This window comes from Podarcis melisellensis (assembly GCF_964234715.1).
Source record: "Podarcis melisellensis genome assembly, chromosome: 12".
In the NCBI taxonomy this organism is placed as follows: domain Eukaryota; kingdom Metazoa; phylum Chordata; class Lepidosauria; order Squamata; family Lacertidae; genus Podarcis; species Podarcis melisellensis.
In genome coordinates, this window is record NC_138544.1 from 50,305,794 (window position 1) to 50,320,186 (window position 14,393).

The window sequence follows — 14,393 nt, forward strand, 5'->3', positions numbered from 1 at the left end:
TAGAATTACCAGACTGGTGGGAAAGCAAGCATGTTCCCTCTTCCATGTGACAGCCCTTAAGATACTTGAAGATGCCTATCATATCTCCCCTCAGTCTCCTCTTTTCCAGGCTAAACATACCCAGCTCCTTCAAGCGCTCCTCGTAAGGCTTAGTTTCCAGACCCTTAATCAACTTGGTTGCCCTCCACTGCACACATTCCAGCTTGTCAACATCCTTCTTAAATTGTGGTGCCCAGAATTGGACACAGTATTCCAGGTGTGGTCTGACCAAGGCAGAATAGAGCGGTACTATTACTTCCCTTGATCTCTGGACACTATATTTCTGTTGATATAGCCTAGAATAGTGTTAGCTTTTTTTGCTTCTGCATCATACTGTTGATTCAGGTTAAGCTTGTGATCCACCAAGACCCCTAGATCCTTCTCACATGTACTGCTAGTAAGCCAGGTGTCCCCCACCCTGTATTTGTGCGTCTGGTTCTTCCTGCCATGTGAGAAGTTGTTGGTTTCATTTTTAATTCAGATGACCTGTTTACTAGCTAGAAATGCTTACGAAATGCAACTACAATGTGGTGTGTAGTTTAAAAAAATACAAGCCTGGACCCCAAAGTATCCACCATGCCTTGTGATCTTTGCTTTAGGATTATGTTGCCTGCCATTGGCATACACATCAGACAGGTGCTAGCAAGTATTTCATGTAGACAGGGGTCACTGCAGTGCAGAAAAAGGCACAGCTATATCTCAAAAAGAAAGTTTTTCCAAGGACCTGAAGGATGGCAGGCTTCTTAACGTTTTGCTTAGCACTGGCTCCCCAGTGCTTCATGTCGCAGTATGTTAAAATCCATAATTAACATTGCGGGGCACAGCATAAAGTAAGGCCTTTGGGATGTTGTGGGGAACCATTATGGCCCATTGGGCCCAGATCTTTAACCCATAGTGATAGAGGGAGATGGGAACCAAGTGCATTCAATCCTGCTTTTGTCATGTTTTTTTTACTTGTGGTATCGGATGTGGGGCAGGCGGGCATAGTTTGGGGGAAATGGCCTCGTGAGCCAAATAGGGCAACCTGGTGGGTCAACTTTGTGCTGTGGGGCAGAGATTTCCTACCCCTACTTTCGGTGTGAAGTGACCTTCATCTGAATATGTGGGAATTCAGATTTAACAGTATCTTTAACAGGAAGAAGCAGGCCTGAATTAGTTCTGTTCCAGGATTCAAGTAGCATTGGGCATAGCCATCAGCTCATGAAGGAGGCTGTGTATGGGTAAAGCTTTTTAATCAACTCCAGACGTCTAATTCAATATATTTATTAAACATTGCAATACAATAGAGTAAGATATATCAGAAACTGCATAAAAGGAAAATAGTAATTTCCCAACTAATCCTTCCTCTAATGCAGTCTCTCCATCCCTCCTAATCCCTTTTCCTTTTCTTTTGCATCTTCTAGGAGGTTGTAAGCCTGAGGGCAGAGACTGGCTCATCACTGAAATTTGTAAACCACTCTGGAAGCCTTTTTTCAGCCGAAGAGTGGGATAAAAATGCATTAAAAAAAATAAATAGATTAGTTCAATGACTTATAAAAAATATTAGCATCCTTGTTGCATGCAGGCAGATTCACAGGATCTGTTGAAGTCAAAGTAAACAGTCAAGAGAGTTCCCTCAAGCAATGGAGACAGACATGCCCAGATCAGCCTATTAAGTATGTTGTGTGCCAGGAGGGGCACAGAGATGGGTGTCCTGGCACAGAGGCTGATTCCCTCCCAGATGGGTATAGGTGTGACCCTTCTCTGTGTGCTCCCTCCATGGAAGGTCTGGAGAATGACAACACTAGAACAGGCCTTTGCATTGGTGGCTGTTGGAAGGATCTCCACTTGGAGGCATGTCTGGTAACATTTTTCTTTTTTTTTTTAAGGTGTTAGGCAAAGCCTTTCATTTTTATCCAGGCTTTTGGTCCTTAGTTTGAAATGTTTGTTGCCCCCTTGTTACAATCGGATTGTTTTGGGTCACTTTTGTGAGGAACGTGACTAATAAATATAATAATAGTACTTTCCATTCATGGGAATGCGGGGAGGGAAAGTGTCTACTGGGAAGGTTCGGGATGGGAGTGGGTTGGAAACATCCTTGTTTGCAATAACTATGTATGTCACAGGCTTTGCTCTCGTGGAAGATGTCAGGGTGGTGGTTTTTTGTGTGTTTTGTGTGTGGTTTTTTTTTTAATGCAAACATAATATTCCTAAAGAGACAAGAGGATTGGAACATTGACTTTTGTCACAGTTAAGGGGGGGGGGATGCATGATCACCTTATGTGCAAATCATTTTGGTTTCACATGGAACAATGAGAGTATCTATTTAAAATTATTCTAATGGTAATAAGTGGTACGTGGAAATAAGATGACTGCCTGGCACAGGCATATGTTCACCATATGAAACATCTTCTTTTTTAGATAGATTGACATCTTCAGAACTCAAGTGTTGAAAGTTTGAAAGAAGCTTGGAGCAATGCTTCAGTATTTAATAGGCCGTGGTTATATTTTCACCCCTATACATATTTCCCATAGCACTTGTGAAAACCTGCATTGGATATATGTGAGGCAGGGCTGTTCATTCTAATGCCTATTGATATTTTTTGCTGCTTTACAGCAGAAGTGACAGCATGACCAAATGGGATGGCAGTAACCTACTCTCTAGGGGGTGCAAAAGATGCTAACTTCCTTGGGTTTTAGGGTAATGGAAGTGTTTGTAGCAGCTGCAAATAATGGGTGTGACTAACAAACCAAGCCATAATGTGTAGATCCTAGCAGAGGAAAATCTGAAGAACAGTTTGTGATATGGCATGATGCGCTACAGTTCAAAGGGAGAAAAAGTTGTCATCAATCAATTTTCAATCTAATTAAAACACAGATATGGCATAGGAGGAGGGAGTCAGACACTGTCTGTCTCTCACGCAGACTCATGTGGTGTAGTCAGGAACACCTAAACAGCTCTTTAAAACAAAACAATTTTTTTTTGCAAAACTTCTGTGTTTGGTAACAGAATGTCATTAGCCACATGTGCAGCACTGTTAGCTTTTGCCTTGTTTTCTTCGCAGGGAAATCATCGCTGACGATTCAGTTTGTGGAAGGCCAGTTCGTTGATTCATATGATCCTACCATAGAGAACAGTAAGTAACTGAACTATTTCTCTGAACATGCAAGGAGAGCTGATTTGCCTTAATCCATTTCGCCCACACATGCACTTTTCCTCCAAAGAGCTTGAAGCAGTTTATGCTTCATTGATTTATTATTTAATCTGAAGTTGGATGTTTAACGGAGGCAGAACTTCATAAAGTGCTGTGTTCTATAGAGAATCTAGGGTGTAAACCAGTCGGTCTTTTTAAATTTGTGCACATACTATGGCTTGTGTTTAGAAATCACATATGCAGAGAAGGAATAGAAGCAACACTTCTCTGCAGCCTTTTGAGCTTGAAATTATGTTGGATCTAAAGTTAATAGAACTGCTAGCCTTTAAGGCTAGTCTTTCTAGTTCAGCTCTGCAGAAATATATGCAGTGCTTTTTCCAGGATGTACTCAAGGGTATGCAATACTAGCACCTTGTTGTTGTTGTTTGTTAAAAAGTTTGACATCCACTGTAACAACTTCATGGTGAGTACCAACACCTATTTTTCTAGAAAAAAAGCACTGAATATATGTGTATGAAATAAGTTTCACAGCCTTAATCTAAGACTGGAGGTCATGGAGTATTTCATTCAAACCATGATCTATAAGTCAAGGTTTGTTTTTGACTTGCAAATCATGATTTGTGTTTGGGCGAAACCAACCACAGCCTCTGGTTCAGACATAATGGTAAGCCATAGATCACATTCTTTTTAATCCATTAAGAATAGTTAACTGTGATGTGCAAATTTGGCCAATGAAACCCAGGTTGTTTTTATTCTGCTAAAGAGTAAAATGGCCAGTTTGAACTGAAGTGATAGACTTTTCCTGTGAAGCACTGAACTGCCCTTTTTCTCATTTGTCCAGCATTCACAAAGCTGATTACAGTAAATGGGCAGGAATATCATCTTCAAGTAGTTGACACAGCTGGCCAAGTAAGTGATGTTTGTTTCCCTGATAGTATTTCCAGTGTTGATATCCTAAAATTGGTATGGTGCCTTAAAAGACTTAGGAGAGAAGGCTATGGCCCTTTTAATTATTTTCAAGTAGAAATTAGATCTGGTTACAGGATTGTATGAAATCTTCGAAGAAGCAGATCCTAAGTACGTTTTCATAACCAACTCGGTTACTCTTGCTTAAAGCACAGAAAGATCATAGTTGCAGTTAATCTAAAATTGTCATATGAATTTGCCATTTATAGAGGGAATTCAAGTGAAGGAGAGAAATATGTGGTTATTGATTTGGGTTTAATCTCAAGTGTGCTGATAAGACAGTAAATTATATCCTTTTTGCACAAAGTATTTCTCACAATCCTTCATGACATAAGTAAGGTTGCCATACATTCTCTTTTTCCAGGACATGTTCTCCTTTTCAGGGGTAAAATTTCTGTCCTGGCAGATTTTTCGAATTTGCCAAAATGTCTTGCTTTCTCTCTTTCTCCTTGTACATAAAAAGATGCTGTTTCGCTTTATTGCTTTTCCTGGGCTTTTTAATAAATTATTTTGTATGCCTTACCACCACTGCCAACTTGTGCACGTCCCAAAGGGGGAGAGGCATATGTATGTATGTATCACACACACACACCCCATTTTGCATGCACAGATTTGGCCACGTCCCTTCCCAGTGCCCTCTGATGTCACTCCAGCACATGCCCCACCCACAGCATGCTCCAGTGCTCACCTGCTCCTGCACCTCCTCCTCCCTGCCCTAGGCGCCGGCAAATGTGTCCTCTTTTTTGCTCTTCAAAATATGGCAGCCCTAGACATAAGCCAAGTAGGAGGAAGGAAACTACTAGACCTCAAAAGACGCAAAGCAGGAACTTCTCTTTCCCTGTAGAGAAAACTATTTGTAGCCTTGAGCACTGGGCTTATTCCTGTGCACAAATAGCCTGCTGTGAGTTTTCAAAATGTAGCATATGTCTTTGTGCATGGGACCTGCTGAGAGTTGAACAAGAACATCTCCTTTTGCTCAAATATGCTATAGCACATTTGCAAAATGCCACTGCTTAACCGAAGGTACGATAATTTCTTGGTAACTTCCAGTCTGGCAGTATTTGACCTTGAGCAGCATTAGGCTCTTCCCCAACCATCATCCCAACTCTAGCCTCAGAAACCAAGGGCATCTAGATGTTTCTCTATTTTTAAAGCTACAGAAAAACTCATGGAAGCCATATCAAGACACATCAAGGGGTAACAGAGCCTCAAATAGCTGCATATTTGGTTTCCAGGCTACCTTCCCTATCCGAAGCAAAATACTTCCCCTGCATAGACTTAAGCCTTCCAAAGGGATAGTTCATTTGTAGCATATTTATATTTTCAGTGTGCAAGGTTCATCGCGGCACCCCATAAAATGAAGGAAAGATGAGCAGGAACATAGAATAATAGAATTGTATAGTTGGAAAGAGTCCCAAGGGTCATCTAGTCCAACCCCACTGGAATACAGGAATCCTGCCCACAGCAACCCCAAACCACCAACCTTCTGGTTAACAGCAAGGCTCACTGACCCACTGTGCCACTGGGGGCTCATGTATTAATGGTGAAATGCGCCCAACACTAAATGCGAGAAATGACAAATCCACAACATACTCATCACAATAATAAAACTGCATAAGTTGTTTACTTTATCAATTTCATCATTTTAACTTAATCAAGTTCATGGGAGGAAAATTCCCATTTCCCTTCTTCCCTCGCAGCCCCTCTGGACCTCATCTCACATTGTGCAGGAGGAATTCCTGACCCTTCAGGCAGACACTTGTGGGGGCATAGGTGGTTTGAGGAGGGAGAAGTGAATGGGAAACTTTCCCTCTGCGAACATCCTAAAGTCACAGGAAAGATGGGGGAAATTGTGTTTACTTTTGTGTACTTAGAATTGTATTTTAATTAGTAAAATAGAAATCTTTAAACAGAACCTTGTTTTGAATTTGTCTGCTTGCATTGTCATTAAGAAAGTTCCTTCTTCCAAGCAAGTCAAAGTTACCTTAAATTCTGAAGGAGCAATGAGAGATCCTAGTATTCACATCTGTGGAAGCAAAAATGGAATTTGATCAGTGCTTTGTTGATAACCTACTATTTGCAGTACTTCATAGTCGAAAGATCATTTGGCATCTTAAACAGTATTGAGCAAGAGTATTGAGCATGTTCTAAGTTATTTAAGTAGATGTCCAATTTCCCAACAGATACAATACTGATAGGTTTAAATGCCAAATTGTCTGTCTTGACACAGTATGTCAAAGTTGATGGACAGCTTCCCATAGGACTGTTTAGTAATTGTAACTAACCAGTTCTCACATTCAGTGCCGTTCTTGTAAATGCATAGTGAGTGCGTGAGTGCATCACGCCCGTGAAATGTCAGCTTTCCTGTTTGGTGCCTTCCATTTTCAGTGGTGGCACTGCTCCTGTAGACCTTTGTAGAGGAATTGTAATCCTTCAGCTATGCAAAGAATTCACTAGAATGCAAGACAGCAGTGAAAGGAAGTCAGTACATGTACGTTCATGCGCAGCATTTTAACAATGCAAGGATTAAATGCGCTTAATCCTAACTCAGTTCTTCAAGCTTACTAATGACCTTGTGTGGCAGCAAAACATTAACGTGCAGCTTTATCTTCCAACAGGATGAATACTCAATATTTCCTCAGACGTACTCCATAGACATTAATGGATACATTCTTGTTTACTCAGTCACATCAATAAAAAGGTAAGTCATGCCTCCAGTTCCTGCTATCAATGCAGTTTCTTAATTTTGAGCTGTTTCAGACTTTAGTCTGCTGCTTTAGTCTCCCTCCTTCGATTGAAAATGTGGTGCAGACACATCCGAAAAATATTTTGCAGGACATGGGTTGAGTGCCATAAAAACATACTGAGTTTTTATTTATTAACTTTCAAAGTAGTATTGCCTCTCACTGACATTCTGGGAGCCATAAAGTGCAAGCTAAATTGAGAAGTACTATAAAAGGGAAGCATCCATTTGCTCTTCAGGAAGCAAAATTGTAAGACCTAGAAGAAAAAACAGAATAGTATTTCAGGCAGTTGTGGTCCTTTCCTCTGCCTTTGTCATCAAGCCAGCTAACAAGTGACATATTCCACTGATGCTCTTTCATAAACAGTAGGTTTTGTGCTCAGAAATATACATTGAATATGTATAAAAATTACTCAAAAATCTATATTGCCATATAATGCAGTTTCATTTTACTTACTTTCTTAGACAATTAATTTTGTTCTCAAGTGTGCAACAGTGGTGGTACCTGCCAGTATTGTTTTGCTGCCTTCTCTGCAAATGCACACCAGTATGCTCGGTGTATAGGTACCCAAAGTTGTGGTAACCAAACTGCAACCTACTCTGACCTACTAATGTGCATGTGTCAAGCATTCTGGTATCGTAGGAACAGATCCATTGAAATTGATGGGCAAAACTAACTTGGGTCGATAGATTTCCATGGGCGAACCCTGAGTAGAACTTCGTGTTCATCTGTTGAAATGAATATTGCAAAGCCTTGGAACTGAACTTGCACACAACTCAGTGGGTATCAAAAGGGAGGTCTGTGAATTTGTCCCTAGGCTGAATCTTCCACTCATTTGATATTAGCCCTTCTGCCTTCCTGAAAGAGAAACCTTGGCACCATTTCAAGGCCATTAGTGCTTGATAACCTAAAGCCTATTACTGTGGGTAAAGGATTGCTAATGGGATATAGAGCCTTTCACGTTGAGTTCGCTCACTTACGATGTTGCTTTGTGGCATTACCAACCTTCAGCTGCCTGGTAGCCTATGAAAAATGAGAGTGCAACCTTGATCCATTTGCAGTATGCTCTGAGGACCCAGACAGATCTCCTTATTGGGGCAGTGTATGTGGACACTCTGTACAGGATAGCAGAATGCAAGAGTTTATTGGACTGTGTAACCTTGGCTCTTGAAGTCAGTATTGAGGCATTCTTTTGCTTTGGAAATTTCCATTCTTTGAGCTCCGCTTTCTGTGATGGGCTCAATTATCACTTTCTCATATGTGTGTGTTCTTGTCCGCAGGGTGGATAGCAATTTGTTTGCTTTTCTTTCTTTTAATAGAGAATTTTAAAATAGGCTTCTTGTTAAGCTTGTTTGCAGTCTTAATAAAAATGTTGATGTTTTAATTTAAGTTTCCAAATTAATAATTCTGCAAACCTTGTGGTACTGTCCTCTCACACAGACATAAGTGTAGGTGATTTCTAACTTCCTTTTGAGAGCAGCAGACTGAAGAAAATATTGTTAGGAGACAACAGCTGTTGGGGACAAGCCATAATGAATAGGAGGAGGGTCAGGGTGACCACATGCTATGCCAAGCCATGTGGTTAGTTTTAACCGTAACACTTCACCACCTCCCTTAGTTCAGCTGCTAAAGAAGTCCCAGGTCAGCTGGCTTGGAGTTGCCTCTGAACAAAGTCCTTGTGGTGTACTTCTCTCCAAACAAACCGCAATGCGAAGCCTGACTTCCCAGTCATGGTTTGTCTAGAGGAAAGCAAACCACAAGTGCTGATACAGACACAATGCAAAGCCAGCCACTCTGTGGTTTGTTTCCCTGCTCAATTAAGAGAGAAGCGAAGTGAGATCTGTGTGCACAAGCACACACATGCTTTACTTAAAATGAGCCCCACAGCTTGCTTTAGTGTCACTTGTGCCTGTGGCCTCTGTGAACTTCATACCCATTATGGCGAGCCTCCCAGGGCATGGTCATATGTCTCAGCATTGTTGTGATCTCTTGCCCTTTAAGAATATTTTATTCACCGATCTGCTGTTCTACACCTTAAGCTATCAGACATAAATTGGACTTGTGTTCTGCTCCCACATGATAGGGCCATAAGCCACACACGAGGGAAGAGCACTTGGGTCTTGAGCTGCTCTCTAACTTGCCCATTACCCAGTGGCCAGCGCATTACTATGCACTGCATTACAGGAGCCTCAAGTAGATTGGAAAGGCACTGTGTTGCATCCGTATTCTGTACATGATATTTGCTAACCTTCACTTCCAGCTGTGGCCCCACTGTGCTATATTGAAAGTTGTTCCAGAGAACAACCCCCCCCCCAAAAGAAAACCTTCAGGAGTGGCTGGAATGGGGCATGAGGGCTGTAGTCAGTAGAGAGGCCTAAAAATGTGAGCCCACTTACAGCCTTCTGGATCCTACCTTGTTTTCCTGGAGTTAACCGTATTATCACACACAAAGAATAAACACTGGGACAACTTCTGCATTTACTTCTCTTGTAAAGTCCTGATAATTCTCAATACTGGACAGTATGCTTAAGCTGTACCTCTGCAGTAATTTTGCTTCTGTTTCTGAGGAACATGAGACTTGCAAATATATTTCCACTCTAATGTCTCACATGTCTCCGACGTGATCTCTTATTTCTGTCTTATGTGTAAAGTTGTTTCATGGGGGTGAACGAGGCCAAGCCTTGGCAGGTGTTGGTACTGGTGAGCTCTGCAAATCCTAAACACCTTGCAGTGCAAGCCGTAGGAAGGGAACGTGAGTGGTTGTATGTCTCAGTCTACACTGAAATGTGAAGCAAACACCAGCAAGTTCAGGCTGTGCCTGAAGCACAACACAGACCAGCTGGGTAGAGAAGGTGAAAGACGTGGGGTAGTTGGTTGAAGTTGCTGGAGTTTCCTCCCCCCAGTGTTAGATAGTGGGCAAGGGCCTGAGGAATTAGTGATGTAAATATTGCAGTCTGTACATAAAACATAGGGTGATATGAGCTTGGCCTGCTGGTGGGAGGTGAAAGGAGCAGGGTGAATGCAGAACCTTGTGCATCTCCCTTTTCAGTCAGCTAATTGTTTTTAGATTGTACTGTGCTGTGTTGGAGTTCTGCCATTGGTGTTTTATGGATTGTCTTCCATTTACATGAGCAATCAAACTGTCACAATGACAGTTCTGGCTTTCTCCAATTCTGTTTACTTTTCTGTGCCAAAATGACCTCATTGACCCAGTTGTCCTTCATGGTCAAGGTCAAACTGTGGTGGAAACTTGTGCATGCGCTCCCACTGCAGTTGTGCAATTCTCCCTTCCTTTCAGTGAGGCTTGTGCAACCAGCCTACACAGAACATAAACTGCTTTGGAAGTGACCTGGTATATAACAGTATCAGGTCTGTGTTATGTTTTGGAAACAGCCTCTTTAACCCTGAGTTTGTAACTTGAAATAATTATGGTGTTTGATGCTCAACTTTATCACCTTTTACTGTTTAAAAGAAATCAAATTCATACACAGCTCAAGTAATGTCTCGCTTGCCATGTATAAGCCAGGGTGCAGGTTTTAATTTCTCATTTTTTAATTGTGCAAACATGATGAGGTACCATTGGCATCGGGGCTTCACTTAGGTTTTCCAGACAAATAGAATTCCCAGTAGTTAAATGAAGTAGTGTTTGCTTGTGGTTTGATCTTTGTAGAATTATTTGTGGGCGGGATAGAAATGCCAGAGGGTGCAACGTTGGAGGGCGTGTATGATGTCATCCTTTTATTTTTCAGTTTTGAAGTGATTAAAGTTATCCATGGCAAGTTATTGGATATGGTGGGAAAAGTCCAGTAAGTAGTAACACTCTCATTTCATTCCATGTTTCATTTTGCTGTCGTATTACTCTGCAGACATCAGCTTCTGCTCTGAAAGTGATTTGTGTTGTTTTTAATCCCGTAGGATCCCCATTATGTTGGTTGGAAATAAAAAGGACCTGCACATGGAACGGTATGGAATATTTCTCTTGAGATGAGTTAAGGCAACCCTGTTAAGATTAAAATGTTGTGGTGCATTGTATCCAGTCATACTCTGAGTAGGCCCGTTGAAATTAATAGACGTTACTGGCCTTGATTCATTACTTATTCATTTCAGTGCGTCTAACCTCTGTAGAACCTAGAAGAATATGCTTCTCTGAGCATAACGGTCTGCAGATAGCTGTAGCAGTCCTCTGCCTTGAAATGTTCTTGCAATTTACTACCTTTCCTTCTGATACATCACCTCAGATACCACAGCTTGCCTCATTCAAATTCCTATTCCTGGCTTTTATTTGATAAATTCAACTAAGGTTGGAATGTTGGTCAGTTGATGACCTACTTATCTGCAGAGGAGTTATGTAGGAGGCCAAGAATGAACTATATTTGTCACACTTGTGCCCTGCTGTTCCTCCAAAGTCATCCTGCTTGGGTTGGTACTTGAGTACTGCTTTCAGGTTTTTAAAACGTAGCATTTTGGCCAGGTCAGGTTCAGGTCAAGTTGCCTGAGAGTAACCTGTTGCCCAGATATTTGTCCGCCGATCCTCTGGTGGATCTTACTACTGTCGGGGCAAAGTTGATTTTTAATTTGACTACTGTGTGCACTACAACAATAGAATTCCCGTAATCTTTACCAGTCCCCTTTGCTGATGGGTAAAAAGTCACTTGCCATCATAATCACTTACACATTTATTGTGACACAGAAACTCAGAATTACGGTAATATGGTTATACTCCTTCAAGCAGCTTGTGGCTGATCTGTGGAACTCGCTGCCTGAGGAGGCAGTGATGACCACCAGGCTGGATGGCTTTAAAAGAGAACTGGACAAACCAGTAAAGGATATGGTGGTCACAATGGCTATGTTCCACCAATCACAGTTGGAGGCCCTATACTTCTGAATACCAGCAGAGGGGAAAAGTGTTCTTGCGCTCAAATCCTGCTTGCTGGCTTCCCATGTGTTCCTGGTTGGCCACTGTGGGAACAGGATGTTGGGCTACATATGCCCTAGACCTGTTCCAGCAGGCTCTCCTACATTCTGAATAGACAGAATAATTATATTGTTGCCACTACTAAAATTTTACTCTTAGAAGAGAGATGGTCCAAATAATATCCTCTTTCCTAGATGAGATCACCCATGGGACGTTGCTTAGCCTGTAAATGAGCACAGCCTTAACTTAGTTATTTTTCAAAGTGGCTGTACCCAAAATAATATGTAAGGTAGTGCTTGTGAAGTTGCTGTTAGAGATGGTACCTGTGTTGTTGATTCCAAACCTGTGTGATCAGCAGGGCTTTAATGTTATTGTGTGATCTGACTAAGCTTTGGCTTTCATTATGTATCAGAAGATACACTCAGCTCCCCTTCCTTCAAAACTAGGTGAAAATTGATGTGAAACCTTCTCTATGAAACACTGATAATTCAAACTGTAAATATATCTGGATCTGTTAGACGAGTTCTCCTAAATCTTATATATAATACAGTACAACAAGCAGCCAAATGGTTGGAACTTTCATTTAGAGGGCACTTAATATAAATAACTCTACTTTCCTTTTTTCAGGGTGATCAGCTATGAAGAAGGGAAAGCTTTAGCAGAATCCTGGAATGCAGCTTTCTTGGAATCTTCTGCTAAAGAAAACCAGGTAGCCAATTTGCTTCTAAAGGGCTGAAGTTGAAATGGGAATTGCTGCTTAATTATGAATGTGTTTCCAGGGAAATGGGAGAAGAGCTGCCCAAGTCAGCCTTTTACAGCTTGCTGATGACCATTTGCATAGTGGCAAAGTCATCACTTGGGCGTTTGCATCTCATTGACTGTTCCTGATCTGGAGATTACAGGTACTGTGATATGTCAACCATATGTTGAAATCTTCAGGCAACAAGACTGTCATGTAACTAGTACAGTCATCATAAGATTACTGCAGTCACATCAATGCAGCCACTTAAAACTACAAACAAACAAGATTAGTTATGGGCGATGCAAACTGGGAACCTTGTTAAAACATGTATTTTCCATAGACTTCGTTGCATGACTGCATCAATTTATCCTTAAGCTGCAGAGGTAGCGTGGACTCTTGCTTTGCCACCACGGATTAAGAGCTCCCTAATTTTGTAAGATGAAAGGATCCGCTAAAAAGAGCACTGGCAGTTTTAGACTTGAGCTTGAGTTGAAGCAGCACACTATATATTCCTTGTTAAAATGGGAGCTGAATTACTGTTTCAGAATATCAGGGAGGGTATCTGAATGTTTCAATAAAATTGCATTCCTGTCTACCTTCAGGAGTAAAGAAACAGCATGTAGAGGTGAAACTTCTGTAGAGCAAGCTATTTGGGATTCTGCAAAAAATCTAATTGCAGAGGAAATATATTAGGTTAATTGACCAATTGTGGACAATTTGTGCCTGGGAAACATTGTACTGACAAATACCCTTTTCATTTGATTTTAGATTTTAAACGTCACATGAGATGCAGTACATATCTGACATTATATGAGGCAATGTTCAATTAACTGTCATATTGCACTTTTAAGATGCTTAAGGGGCTGCTTGAATCCACTGGAGCAAATTTGGAAGCAAGCCCAGTTCAGAATTGTACCTTGTTGGCAAATGATTCTGGATGAACAGAAAAAAAATAGAAAGATGAGCTTTGGATTCTCCAAGTGTGCCAACTCAAAAATGCCGAGATAGTTTCACACAAATGATTTGCAGCATTCTCATTACCAAAACCTCTGCTTCTTCATTCTTTTCTTTACTTTCCCTGCAACTATTACTTCTGCAGGCAAAAATTCTTAACAAGTTTCAGTACAAGAAGAAAAGAGTTTTTAACATGAAAGGATGAAATATCAATAGCAACTAGGTGATAAGAGATTATAATTTTTTTAATAAAGATACTGAAGGGCAACATTTTGGTTCAGGGCACAGTTCTTCCTATTCAGTCCTTATATATTGGGGTGCCTTTCTGTGCTACCTTCTAGCTCAAAATAATGGAAGTACCTTCTGAAAAGCATCTTTTCCTCCAAACCAAAATGCGGTTCCTGGAGCTTATTTGAGTCCCCTGCCTCTTAGCATCTGTTGACATTGCCTTCTAGTTTCTAAGAAACATTTCCCTTGCCTTCATAGCTTCCAGCTCTGTAACTCACTTTGCATGACTATTGGGTTATGAATTCAGGCTCAGGTCCCTGAAATAGCCTCGTAGCCTTCTGAGATGAGACTGCTAATCTTTCCACTCCCACTGCTCAGGGCAGGTAACAATACTTACAGTGCCAAACAAGTAGGTATGAAACCAAATTACTATTATATTTCACTGGTCTCATGCCAGGCCTAACAAAGAGGTCTTCGTTACCTTGGAAAGCCACCCGATTCACACTTTGGCTTGAAACTTCAGCAGCATGGTGGTCTGCGGTGATCTTCACACGCATTGTGCAAGGTACACAAGGCCCATTCTGAGCGATTTTGGCTCAAGAGGCAGGTCACATGTTGAGCATCACTTGCATATTACAAGAATAAGGAAGGCTTGCAGGTCAGAGTTCAGC

General features: G+C 41.2%; 1 protein-coding gene across 1 annotated transcript in view; it reads left to right on the forward strand.

Annotated features, from left to right (window-relative positions):
• Positions 1–14,393, forward strand: part of RHEB (Ras homolog, mTORC1 binding) — a 28,078-nt gene that overhangs the window by 12,969 nt on the left and 716 nt on the right. The window contains exons 2-7 of the mRNA XM_081882751.1: positions 3,084–3,155; positions 4,015–4,082; positions 6,758–6,840; positions 10,633–10,689; positions 10,799–10,846; positions 12,426–12,507. Of these exons, the coding sequence (XP_081738877.1) occupies positions 3,084–3,155; positions 4,015–4,082; positions 6,758–6,840; positions 10,633–10,689; positions 10,799–10,846; positions 12,426–12,507 (410 nt within the window). The remainder of the gene's footprint in view (positions 1–3,083; positions 3,156–4,014; positions 4,083–6,757; positions 6,841–10,632; positions 10,690–10,798; positions 10,847–12,425; positions 12,508–14,393) is intronic.